The 14262-nt window shown below is 40.3% G+C and overlaps 1 protein-coding gene across 3 annotated transcripts in view; it reads left to right on the top strand.

Moving 5' to 3' along the window:
• The window catches only part of ITGB1 (integrin subunit beta 1), a 234339-nt gene extending 221119 nt beyond the window's left edge, over positions 1–13220 (top strand). For all 3 annotated transcript variants that reach the window (XM_033931504.1, XM_033931506.1, XM_033931505.1), the window contains one exon: positions 12015–13220. Coding sequence is in view for 1 of the 3 variants with exons in the window: in XM_033931506.1 (XP_033787397.1) it covers positions 12015–12080 (66 nt within the window). In the remaining 2 variants the exon portion in view is untranslated. The remainder of the gene's footprint in view (positions 1–12014) is intronic.
• Positions 13221–14262: the final 1042 nt, after the last annotated feature.

Genomic DNA, 14262 nt, shown 5'->3' with positions numbered 1-14262 from the left:
AAACATGTATGCTGTACCAATGCAAAGAGTCACAAAATATTATCTACATAATGTAATACAGCAGGCAGACCCATGCCTATCTGTAAGGATGAAAGTAGCAGCACAATATGCAGCCAAAAGTACATGTAATATCCAAAACACAGATTGAAAAGGCCAGTTTTTAGAGAATAGGGGGGTCTTTTGCTAGACATGTTAGCTGATTTAGGGTGCGCTAAATGCTAACGCGCCCATTATATTCTATGGACATGTTAGCATTTAGTGCGCGCTAAATCAGCTAGCGCGCCTTAGTAAAAGATTTCCTTATTTCTTTGCTTATAATATATATGTTCACATGGCCAGCCATACAACTTACCATCTGTTAACTATTACTATAATCCCTTATTATATGGGGATTCACTTAATGCTATTTCTCATTAATGAAATTTACTTTCAGGTGTTTAAAACTGATTTGCCGAAATTATTTACTGTAATAAACTTAAAAGAAAAAATAAACCCAAAGTAGCAAAAAAAATGTCAAATGATCAATTTTAAAATAATTGAAAATAGTGTTTTTACACTAATTTATAACCTGTGGAGGATGACTTTCATTATACAGGATGTACTTGGGAAATATTATCTCTCAAGTTTATATTAAACTCCTATCTATCTTGGGACTGCCCATTATTCAGTAATAGCTCCAAATTAATTATCACATTACCTAGCAGAGAAGCTATTATATTGACTTTCTCAAACTAATTTTTTTTATTACAATTGTACTAATCAATATATAGAAATACTGATGGTTTATACATATGAATATTCATTTCAACAAACATCACATCAAACCTAAAAACTGAACATCAAGAGCCCCCACACTCAAACACCTTTATAATTTAAGCTATTCCTAAAGTGTCTAAAATGTCCATTATCCTCTATCCTCCCATTTAATCACAATTGACTGCTTGCATAGTCTATCCACTTAAACAGGCAACTTATCTTCATTCACAGGAAAGTCCTCTAAATCCTTTGCCATTCAGTAGAATAATAAACAGTCTAGTCCAACACAGAACTGTGTTTCACTCTGAAGTGTCTTCAGGAGCTAAAACTATCCAGGGCTCCCAATCCACTCTAAACATTCATAAACACATTATTACCACACTAAAACTCATTAATCAAGATCTGTTTCACATTCCTAATTCCACACAAAAATATATATTTTAATAATACCTGCTAAATATCCTGATTTCTCATGCTGCAGCAACCCAGAGGAGTTTTTTTTTATATCAGAGCATCCACTCCTTTCTAAACCTTACACCAGGAATGACTAGTACTCTCCCCATTCTTCTGTTCCTATATAATACTACTACTACTACTATTTCTAAAACGCTACCAGACGCACGCAGCGCTGTACAAAGTTGCAAAGAGTAAGAAAACAGTTCCTGCTTGAAAGAGCTTACAATCTAAACAGGCAAGACAGACAAACAGGATGTCATGGATACAGTTAAGGGGAACGGTTAATCAGCTGGCTGGATTGAAGGGCAGAGGAGTAAGGTTAAGGATTGAAAGCTATATCAAAAAGGTGGGTTTTTCAGTCTGCTTTTAAACAAGGGAAGGAAAGGGGCTTGCTGGACAAACTCTGGTAATTTATTCCAGGCATAGGGAGCAGCTAGATGAAAAGAACAAAGTCTGGAATTGGCAGTGGAGGAGAAGGGTAACATTAAGAGTGACTTATCTGAGGAACGGAGTTCTCTGGGAGGTGTATAAGGAGAGAAAAGAGAGACGAGATATTGAGGTGCAGCAGAATGAACACACTTAGGTCAGCAATAAGATCTTGAACTGTATGCAATGGCAGATAAATCCCCCTTAAAGCCTCATTTTGATGGAATACTTTCACCTGCATCTTGCCTATTAATATCCAATTCATAATAGATTCCACGCTACCTCCCTGTTAAGTTCCCTAGGCTCTATCATGTCCCATTGGTGAATTGTTGCTCCTTCCTCAACAATATATCAGAAATATTTCCCCCCCATCTCAATTCCACTTTAATCAAAACCACAAATTTCAAATCTTCAACGTCATGATTACTCACTGACCGGTGGGACACCAGAGGCACTTCCAATTTGCCTAACTGGAGATTGCTTAGATGTTGAACTATCTACTGTCTGGTCAATATACCATATCCCAAATGGGCATTGGACAACATACACCACTTGGCTTGTTTCACAAATAGAATAAGACTGCAAGTGAAACTCTTTACCACTAGTTGGAATTATCACCTTTAATTAATCTCCAGAGCATACCTGCAATACACACATCTAGTGCACTGGAAATGCCCTCGCTACTCACTTAACTCACCCTCCTGCTTTCCCCCATCAGACAAAATTTCCATCAACTCTTGGTGTAAATTTAATATGTGCCAGTGTTGACGGATAGCTTTTCTAATTCATTGTGCCTGATATGAATTTCGGTAATACACAAGTCACCTTGTTGTCCCCCCTAACCTGATCAGTATGCAAAAACAACCAATCCCTATTAAGTGTTGCTAGCTCACTTGAATGCTTTTCATATAATTTTTTGAGGATACCCCCTTTGCTTGAATCTATTACTCATCACATTGGCTTCTCTAGAAAACTCTTCTGACTCGGCACATAACTGTTTCAATTTGAGAAACTGGCCAACCAGAACACTGTCACGTAAATTCCTCGGATGATCTTGGATGATAACTATCATAATGGAGGACAGTGTTACGGTTGGTCTGCTTACTAAAAATAGTTGTAATGAAACACATGATCTGCACATCCAAAAAATAGACTATTGTGTGTGAAATCGTAGACTGGAAAGAGATGTTTGAATCACAGGATTCCAGGTACTGCAAATATATTTTTAACTCCTCTGCTGAACCTGACCATATTAACAAAATAGAAAATCTCTTCCAGCCTACTATACATTTACTATATTGAGATCCTTGGACATTCCACTGCTCGAATCTGGCCGTATAAAGACATGCTAAAGATGGGGGTACGGTGGCCCCCCACTATCCACTACGGAAGAAATTGCTTTAATTCACTAATTTTTAAATAACTGCAAAGTAAATGGCACCTTGCTTTGAAGAATTAACTAACTTTATTATTTAGCTACTATTGCTCTGGAACGCTAATTTTACCAAAGTGGCAAGACTATGATTAACCAACATGGAAGTAGTGAACAGTCTGTGCTGGAAAAATATATTCTCAATTAACATATAAATTAAACCCATTAACTGGGAAAAGAGAACCAGGTAAATCAGAACTTTAATATCTTCTGTAAACCTTTGTAGCAGTAGTGTACCTTTTGATAAATTTCAAATTTAATGTGGTAGATCTGATTTTAAACACCTTGATACAAACAAGTCCTTTGACATTCAGATGTCTGTACACGGAGGGGCATAATTAAAAAAAAACAACATCTAAGTCCCAAAACGTTGAAAGTAGAAGCAGGGAAAATGTCCATTATAAAAAAAAAAAAAAAAAGGTCCAAAAGGAGGATTTTGGTTTTTTTTGGTTTTTTTTTTTTTAATATAATGGCCTGCCTCTACGATCAGCTGTTTAAACAGCCAGATCACCACTACGTCTACACTTATCACATATAATGAACCAAATGAAAACCTAAGTCTCAAACGCCCAAAGCCATTCCTTCACCTAAAAGCTGGATTCAGTAACCGGTGTTTGTCAAAAACAACACGGTTAAAGAATCCACACACACACCCCCAGCAACTATTGCAGCAGGAGAGATGAGCCATCTCTCCTGCCGTGATGGTGATCGCCCACTCCCTGAACCGCAGCACTTCAGGGTGAGCATCGTAGCAGGGCATCTCCCCTGCCAGCGATCCTCACACTGAAGTGCCGCGGTTCGGGGGGCGATCGCTATCACAGCAGGAGAGATGAGCCATCTCTGCTGCAGTGATAGCGATCGCCCCCCTCTCCCCCGCCCGACAATGATCCTGGCAGGAGGGAGCCCAACCCCTCCTGCCCAGGCGACCCCACCCCCACTAAGATACGGGCAGGAGGGATCCCAGGCCCTCGGTGCACCCCCCTGAACCCCCCATCAGCCCCCCGCAACACCACCCCCGGTACCTGTAAAAAAGTTTGACAGACAGGTCCCAAGCCCATCCGTCCAGCAGGCCTGCTATCCATTGAATGGCGGGCCTGATTGGCCCAACCACCTCAAACCCTGCCCACAGATGGGGCCTGAGGCGTCTGGGCCAACCGGAATCAGCCCAGTAGCCTTAGGCCCCTCCTGTGGGCGGGGCCTTAGGCACATGGGCTTGATTGGGCCCATGTGCCTAAGGCCCCGCCCACAGGAGGGGCCTAAGGCTACTGGGCCGATTCCGGTTGGCTCAGGCGCCTCAGGCTTCACCTGTGGGCGGGATTTGAGGCGGCTGGGCCAATCAGGACCTAAAGCCCGCCATTCGATGTCTAGGTCGGCCCACCTCCCGCCCTTTCCCCTCCTCTAAAAACACCTCTATGCGTTTTAGAGACAGGGGAAAGGCCTAAGCTGGTTTTAGATACATCTAAAACCAGCTTTGGTTATGGGTTTTGGATAATCAGGCTTTTTAATCATCCAAGTACCCATTTAGGCCACTTTTTAGACTTTTTTTTAAAAAAATTTTTTATTATGAGCCCCTTATTCTCTAGATTTATTGGTTGCTCTCAGGATAGAATAATTTAAGCTTATATAAGTGAGCAGTAATCATAGCTCCTTCAAAAAATAAATTATTTTTCTTTGGGAAATATTTTTGAGGAAAATATTTGTAGTTTTGATTATAAAAAAACCATATGTGATATTTGGGCCACGACCCCGTTCCTGGTATATTTTTCCCTGCATTGATGATGGGCAGTTATAGTGACCAATTTGGCTAAAAAAGTTTTCAGTTTAATTCATATGAATCAATTTTTTTATTTTATTGTTCTTCAAGGTCACCATCAATAAATGGAAAATAACATAACATTTTCTACCTTTGTTTGGTCTTTTAATTTTCGTAATTGTGTTGGTCCCAGTCAGTGGTTTCTACTTCCTTAACTCTCTTTCCAGGATCTCCATGTCCTTTTGACATTTCTTCTCTGTCCATGTCCATAATTCTACTGCCTTCTGGGTCCTTGCCCCTATCTTCCTGCCATGTGGAACATCTCCCCTCTCTGTATTTTTATTCTTGTCCTCTCTAGCCAGTACCACTCTGTGACCCTATCCCCCTCTAATGTCCAGCACTGCATCTCAATGTCCCTATTCCTCATCTTCAGCTTCTCCTTTATTCCTTAGGTCCCCTACCCTCTCTTGTCTTTCTCTTCACCATCTAACATCTACCCTCTCTGTTTTTCCAGTCCAGCCCCCCCCCCCCCCCAATCCAGCATATGCCTCCTCTCTGTTCTCTCCTATCTTTCTGACACCCATGCTGCTGCTGCTTCTCTTGGTGAGCAGCAGTAGCAGCAAAAGAAGCTACTTACTGTGGGACTGGATGCTCCATTAGCACAGCTGCTGGTCTCACTTCCCCTTGGGTGTTGCTTCCTGTTCTGGGTCAGAAAACAGAAAAAGGGAGTCCAACAGTACAACCAAAAACAATGACACCCACAGAGGTGAAACTGCTTCCAGAACTGGAATAAAAAATACTTTATTGCATGAAAATTGAATAAGACAAATGACCCGTCACTGACGGTGTTTCGGCTCAAGCTGGAGTGAGGAGCACACACGTTATGTTGGATCCCTGAGGCAGGCAAGAGCCGAAACACTGTCTGTGTCGGGTCATTCGTCTTGTTCAATTTTCATGCAATAAAGTATTTTTTATTCCAGTTCTGGAGGCAGTTTCACCTCTATGGGTGTCATTGTTTTTTGCTTCCTGTTCTGGGGCAGAGCCACACTCCAACCATGTGATGAGTAGCTTCTTTTGCTGCTGCTGCTCCTCTAGAGAAGCAGCAACACGGGTTATGGCAGGAGGGTGGTGAGGAAAGTCCCAACACCTCCCATCTAATGGAATCTATTAGAATTGCAAATCAGACAGCACTAATGCTCTGTAGGTTTCAATGGCGACAGGAAGTCCATGCCAGAGGAGATTCTGTGACATCTCAGGGCCTGTCAGAACATAAATTGCTGCACTGAAGGCAATTGGTGGGGAGGGAGGAAGACAGGAGGATGATGACTCTGGGAAATGATGACATAGGGCATAATTTAATTTAATGTAGTATTTTATATGCTGCTAAATCTCCCAAAGGATTCAAAGCAGTTTACAAAACAATTAAATTGACTTAAGTAATGGCCAAAAATCTAATCAGGTACTTTGAATTTCTCTCTGTCGCAGTGGGTTCACAATCTAACTATAGTACCTATGAAAGAAATTACTTACATTTTTACCTATATAAAGGCAAGGAAGGGGAAAAGATAATGCAGTAAATTCAATACTATAGGTGCATAAAAGGCACAACAGAAGGGAAAACTTCAATATCAAAGAATCCTAAAAATAAAAGCAGGAAAAAAATAGCAAAATTAAACAAACCCAATTAAAAGAAAAGAAAATTAAAAATAAACCCTTCAGTTAGTCATTTCTCACTGTCCTCAGTCTCATTCAAACTTCTAATTCCATGTCCCCAATCAAGCCAGGTCAGCCTGGGCCAATACTACAAAAGCAACTCCTCTGCTTCAATTTCCCTGCTCCTGAAAGGCTGGAACCAAACACTGCAGCTCCGCTAGCCCACTCTAAGATAGCAGAATGAAGAGAGGTGGACTGTCCTCCTATGGGACACCAGAAGTGGGCTGGGCTCTTGGCTGAAAGCTGGGTGTAAGAAGCATTCTTCATGTCATTAGGGCAGTGCCAGCTAAAAATACTGGTTCATTTTAGATGGTTTGTTAGAAGAGTAGGGGGAAACCCTATTTGGTGATTTCAGGAAGAGAACCACTATCTTCTTTCCCCATTGCTAAAATCAATCCTGTTCTCATGTATTACATTAAATTGGAAACTTAGGGCTCCTTTTACTAAGGTGCGCTAGCATTTTTAGTGTGCACTAAAGATTAGCACATGCAAACCACGCACTAAACGAAAAATACTAACGCAAGCTCTGTGGAGGCGTTAGCATTTAGCGCACGCAGCATTGTAGCATGCGCTAAAACCGTTAGCACACCTTGGTAAAAAGAGCCCTAAGTGGATATTAGGCAAAATATCCTCAGATGTGAATGGGATGAATTTCCTTTGATTTGTGTTTTCATCAGTAGTTGTCTTCAAAAGATTGTGGTAAGCTGTTAGGCCATAACTTGGGACCCTTAAGTGCCAAGGACAGAAATTAGAAAGGAGTGATCAATCGCACCTGGATAAGGACAGGCTGAAATGTAGGAGATGCATGATAAATTATCACCAAGCTTTAGGACAAAAAACCCCCCACAACAAATCTTTTCCCCCCCTCCCCACTCTCTCTTCCCCATTTCCCTTCAGCGTCTTCTCCCCACTCTCTCTTCCCCATTTCCCTTCAGTGTCTTCTCCCCACTTTCTCTTCCCCATTTCCCTTCAGCGTCTGTTCCTCTCCACCCCACCTCTCCTTCTTTTTTCCCTCCCTGCCCCTTACCTTTGTGGCACTTTCACCCCCCCCCTGGACAACAGGCCCTGATCCGACAGGCAGGAGTGTTTCCTGCTTGCAGCGCACAACTGTGCCGACAAACCTCCCTGCCCCTTATCTTCGTGGACAGCGATTTCTAACTTGCTTTCCTACAAGCAGCCGGAGCGTTGAAGTTGCATATGGCTGCCAGAAAGGTCGTCTCTGATGCAACTTCCGTTTGCATCAGAGATTACCTTTATGGTAGCCACACGCAGCTTCAACACTCCAGCTGTTCGTAGGAAAGCAATTTAGAAACCGCCGGCCACGAAGGTAAGGGGCAGGGAGGGAATAGGGAGATGTTTGGACTGGGCGACAGCAGCAGCGATCAGTAAGGAGGGAGGGAGCACGATAGGTGACCCCGCGCTTTCCCTCCTTTAACTGCGGGGACAAGTCTGTTCACCACTCCATGGGGTGGTGAATGGCCTTGTCCCCATAGTCACGATGAACACAATTTTTTCCTTCACTGTTTTGGTGGGTAACAGCCACCGTGTTATTCTCTACCCCTTTCCCCCTTGTCCTGGATTTGTTCAGGTATGTTGCTTGGCTTTGGGACTCAACTGGATATGTTTTAGCTCTCAGTCTAAGGCAGGGGTGTCGAAGTCCCTCCTCGACGGCTGCAATCCAATCGGGTTTTCAGGATTTCCCTCATGAATATGCATGAGATCTATTTGCATGCACTACTTTTGTGGTATGGTAACAGATCTCATGCATATTCTTTGGGGGGAATCCTGAAAACCCGACTGGATTGCGGCCCTCGAGGAGGTACTTTGACACCCCAGGTCTAAGGGGAAGGAGCACATGCTCAGAAAAGTGTTGGATTTCTGCAACTCCCAGATTGCGGATTGGGATTGAATCCTATAGGGGACTAACAGAAGATTATTGAGGGTAAAAACCTAATCTTCCATTGTCTAATTTATTTCTTATTCTTTACATGAATTTCTTCAAAAAAGTTAGAGAGAAAAAGAGAATTCAGTTTCTAAAGTTATGGCCCCTGACATAAGAAAACCTTAATGAAAAATGTAGTTAAATCCTCAGAGCAGTGTAGCATTTTAAAATGAGTATGGTTTGGTTAGTCAAAAGATAGCAAGTTTTCTAGAAACATGTGCTTTTTAGTAGTGTTGACACTTTCAAATTCAGAATAGTTTCTTTAGATTGTTCTATATTCCCAGTTATTTGTGAGAACCAGTTTTATTATAGTCCACTCATTAGTAAAATCTTTTTTTATTTGTCATTCTTTTTGAATCTTTTTGGAAGCCTTGAAGGTAAATATAGAGAAAAATGTTTTCTTGTTGCTCAGCACTGGTTTTGTAATCTGTGATTTGCCTGATGATAATGATAATAATAACTTTATTTTTCTATACCACCATGGTCAAGTGACTTCTAGGCGGTTCACATTGAAAGAAGACTGGACAGTCAGCGAATAGCAAGAAGCCTAAAATAGAAAAGTTACATACTAATTTAAGTTCCATGGGTAAAGAATACATGAAAATTGGAGCTTCCTGAGAGATTGTAATAGCGTTTACAGAGGGGAATATCATAGAGAGAGAGGTGGTCTGTTTTAGTCAATGAATTTGTCGAATAGGGCGGTTTTAATTGATTTTCAGAATGCATTGTAAGTCAGTTTGGGTTCATTTATGCAGTTTCTCAGCCAGACTTGCTGTCTATTCGCTTGGAACATGATGGTTCTATCCAGGAAGGATTTGTATCTGCAGCCCGAGATCTTTGGGTATGCAAAAATATTTTTGTTTCTGGTTGTTCGTGAGGGGTTGTGCAGAATGAAGTGAGTTTGCAGGTAGGAAGGTGCTAGTCCCCAGACTTGTTTGAAACAGATACATGAAAATTTGAATAGTATTCGCACTTCTATTGATAGCCAGTGCAGTTCTTTATAGTAGGGGCTAATGTGGTCTTTTTTTCTCAGTCCGAAGATTAAGTGAACAGCGGTGTTTTGTACTAATCTCAATTTTTTTAACTGTTTTTTGTGGGATACCCAGATAGATGATGTTGCAGTAGTCAAGGATGGATAGGATCAGCGATTGCACCAGCAACCTGAAGGATGTTGGGTCGAAGTATTTTTTTAATGGTCCTTAGCTTCCACAGCGTGTAAAAACATTTTTTCACCAGTAAGTTTGTGTGGTCAGCCATGGTTAGGTGTGTATCTAGAGTGATACCCAGTATTTTTATGGTATTAGATATTGGATATTCGTGGTTGTTTATTTTTAACGATGTTCTCGTAATTTTGTCATTGGGGTTTGCCAAAAAGACTTTTATTTTCTCTGTGTTTAGTTTCAGTTTGAAGGTGGTGGTCCATTTTTCAATTTTGTCATTGTGTTTCAGAGGTTGTCTATAATTTCATAAGGACTTAATGTGCACTACCTCCTTTGTTTTTCAGGATTCATACTTTTGCTTATTTTGCTTGCCTTGAGATTGACTTGAGCAATATAATGCTGATATACCAAGGCCCAAATTCTCTAAATGGCGCTGTTAGCCGCAGATCACGTGTCAATCATGCGATGGCACCATTTAGAGCTTTGCGCCTCCGGCAAAGGTAGGTACTGGAAATGACAATGGTTTTCAAGGCCTACATTTCGGCACCTACCTTTGACGTGACTCGTGCTTCTGGCGGCTAACACCACTTCTGGTGATAGCCATGCCTACAGTGGCATTAGGCACCTTGAAATTTTATTTATGTACCATTTGAAATGGCATTTCCTTCTTAACTTAGGTGCCAAGGTGTTGTTTATAAAAATTTTCCCCCAAGTAAATATTTCTAAAACTACATATTAACTTACTTTTTGCATATAATAGCTGATACATTTTATGTATGTGTAGGAGGTGTATGAAGGGAGGTTTAGAAATAGCAATCTTTGTCTCTGTGAAGGAAAGGCTATATAGAAGGACAATGATATCTGTGCATCTGCATCTTCAACAAAAAGCTTAGTAATATAATAAATAATGTCAAGTTATAGACCTATTTGGTCCACACTGACTGCCCAGTTGTCTTCCTCTCTGTCTCATTTTGGGTAGATGAGGCAAGTGGTGTTAAAATTTAGGGGTCCTTTTACTAAGGTGCACTAGCCGTTTTAGCACGCGCTAAATGCTAATGCATCCATTATAGTCTATGGATGCCTTAGCATTTAGCGCACTAAAACGGCTAGCGCTCCTTAGTAAAAGGACCCCTAAATAAAGTAGAAAATAGTTATCAGAAGCAGCAAACTTAACATGTTCGTTCACAGCAAACATAGAATAAAAGCTGCCAATAAAACCTATAGCAAACTGGAGAAACCAAACAGTTCTCTAAGAGCCATTCCCTGTTGAACCAGGCATTTTAGCATAGAAGGAAAGAGGATCTTGATGAAAGGTAGAAAAAAGAACTAGTTTTTAGCATGAGGCTTTGTATTCATGCAATGTTTAAATTTTTTGGTAAATGAATTCCATTAATTCATTCATAATATCACAAGCAATTTTTTTTTTAATCTAGAAGCTATCACAGATGCTTGGTTTTGCATTTCTCACAACTGAATTTGTGTCTGCAGAGATAACATGCTGCTTCACAGGAAAAATCTTTCTGCAGAAAACCATGATTACATTGAGCTCCTTTTACTAAGATGCACTAGCGTTTTTAGCGCACGCAGATTAACGTGCGCTAACCCCACGCTGCGTGGCTAGAACTAACATTAGCTGTAGCAGATTCAGGAATGATGCATGGCCACATTAAGAACAGTGTGTGCATGCTGTTAGGGACGGTTGGCCCTTTTCTCAGCTGGGAGCAGAAGTAAACAGCAAGAATCTTAAAATCTATAAGTTCCGAGTTACATACAAATCCGACTTAAGAACAGCTTAACGTAACTTAAGAACGTAACTTGTTCTTAACCCGGGGACTGCCTGTACTACTGAGTATTCATTGATAAATGTTGGGGGGGGAAAAAAGCTTACTTTTTAGTTATGTTTGTGTTTTAAGCTTTTATAAGATTTGTTTGAAAATGGCTGTAGATCCCATATTCAATAGATGTGTGTGTGGTGTAGGGAAAAATTACTAATTTTTTTTTTTTTTTTAACATATATATATTTTTATTAACAATGGCAAATGGTCCAGACATGGAATCATAGGCAGCAAATGAACAGTACAGGAACAGCAAAAGTAACAAGGTATTAACCAGCAGAGCCAAACATCCCCCAAATGGCGAGTCCAACAAGGGGACGTCTAGCAGAAATACAAACAACAAACTAGTCCAGATCCCCACCATCTGGGACCCGTACACATCCCAACTACTCAGTTTTGATCAGATTGTGCTCAGTGATCATGTGAAAGCACTGGTTATTGCACTGGCAGTAAACAAGATAGATTAAGAAGTCAACTGTCTGACTTCCAACATAGCCAATTTAATTATAATAAAGCAAAACCTGTTTCTTTTCTTTTCTAGGGTGAAAATCCTATTTATAAGAGTGCTGTGACAACTGTGGTCAATCCTAAATACGAAGGAAAATGAACATCGCTAGTATTTCCACAACACTGTATGCAAAATAGCAATTTTTTTTTTTTTTTAGACACAAAGTAGTTTTAGGGCAATACTACAGTGATTTTTACTAACTCGTTATGTTTTTTGTTTCCTATGCAGATTTAAAAAAACAAAACAAAACTGTACAGTATGTATAAATATTTTAAGGGGTTTTTTTTTTGTTTGCACAAATAGAATTCTAATCAATGCCACAGGACTGTCAGCACATTTAAGATGGCATTGTTTTCCTAGTCAGCCAAGGTCACGTTGTGCCTTTTTGACCTTGTACCTCCTCTTACTGTTCAAACAGTGCTGTTCTGAATGAAATACTGAAAATTGTAAATATTAATGGGTGAGAAATAGAACAATCAGTATGAAACCTTTGCCTATCTATGAAACATAAGTTATAGCTTTACAAGAGACATTGAGGTTTGAATTTACATATTCTTTTAAAAACTGGTCAGTAGTTGGATTTACTCAAGGTGATGTCAGATATACAGTAAGTTGAGCCAACTGGGGAAAAAATTGGAGACTGAAATAAACTGAGAAGAAAATATGATTAAGAATTTGGAAAGATGGGAGTTCAATTTGAAGTTATGTAGCAGTTTTTCAAGAGCTGACCCTGTTAATAAAGTAGAAAACAAATTGTAAATTCAAGCCCAGATCTTTAGTATTTTACTAAAAGAAAATCCATTACCATTATTTACATGAGAGCCTTAATTCATGTGCCATTTGGGGAGAGTTGTGTTTTAGGGGGGAATTCTTATATTTTTCCTTGTTTAAAAGCCTGGTGCTGTCATACTTCTACTCATCTTTCAATAATGTATTTGGATGCAGTTTTTGTAAGATTTTTGTATCCATTGCATTTTGCTTTATTTTCCAGTTTTAGCTGTAACTTTACAGTGGTTGAGATTGTATTCTGATAGGACACATGCTGTGTCTTGTCACTGTCAAAGAAAAGTATCTCTGTGGAAATGTCATAAGGGATCATTGTACATTTTGCTTTTTCAATTGCATTTGTTCCACATTAGTCACGGTCTTCTTTTAAGTGCCTTTATTTTAACAGGTGTTCACTTTTTACAGCAATGTTAACTGAATTTATTTATTAAATAAAAATGCCTAAAAATTAAAGTTGATGCCTCATTTATTGGGTCACGTGAATTGTAACACTGCACAAAAGTTTTTAAATGTCATACTGTGAACTTGTCTATATTCATTCATAAACTTATGTTGGCAATTTTCACTGAAAATATAAATTTTTGTATCAGGCTCACAAGTAGGATGATGATGTGTTGTCTGGACAAAACAGCTGACCTAGAGCTCAGAACAGTGTGTAAAGCTGTGAGCATGTAAAGTCCTTTTTATATCCAGTAGTCTCAGCCCTCTATTTTTTTGTTTCTCCCCCCTCCCCCAATCTTCCCCTGGTTTCATATCTTTTCAATTTTTTGATAAACGCAGACTAAGGGTTCCTTTCATCCCAACCTTATTAGTAGCCTTGATGGCATGGAAATTAAACAGTGTACAATAATCTCTGCATCTACAATTGCATTTTCCAGTGTAATAGTTGAGACATTCTAGACATATGGGTTATTTCCCTATAGCTGCATGCTGCTACAGAAGGAATCCACTGGGGATTTTTCACTCTGGGTTCTCTAGCTCCACCTACAGTTCTTTCCTTCTGCACACGTGCCTGAAGGAGTGTTTGTTCTGCTCTCCTCATTTTATTATTTGGTGTAATTTTGGTGCTTGGTGCGATTTCAAAGCTCTGCCTGCTTGAGAATATACAGACTTCGGTCTGTAGCTGAGAGGCCGATCCCACTGGGTACCTGTTAGCCAGCCAGGATTGTCCCTGACATGGTCTCACCTACAGTTTAGCAGGGGTCAATCGCAGGCTGTTGGGTGCCCTTAGGAGACTCGGCAGTGTCTTGCAGGGTACAGGCTGCGTCTTCACACCTCCGCCCGTTCCTGTGCTCATCTGTTGGTCCGCCTGAAGATCAGATTTGCAGATGCATTTCCTGCTTTGTGGCAGTGAATTTTCTCATACAGCTACTGTGAGAGAGCTGAAAGCAGGCTACAACACAGATCTTATGTCAAGTTACAGTGAATACACAGGCTGACAGCCTATGAGATGAATTGGGGGAGGTTGGAAAAGTGGGGTTTTGTGTGTTCTAAA

The sequence above is a fragment of the Geotrypetes seraphini genome, chromosome 2, assembly GCF_902459505.1.
Source record: "Geotrypetes seraphini chromosome 2, aGeoSer1.1, whole genome shotgun sequence".
Taxonomy (NCBI): Eukaryota; Metazoa; Chordata; class Amphibia; order Gymnophiona; family Dermophiidae; genus Geotrypetes; species Geotrypetes seraphini.
Note: the sequence above shows the minus strand (reverse complement) of the source record. Positions and strands in the feature narration are given on the sequence as shown.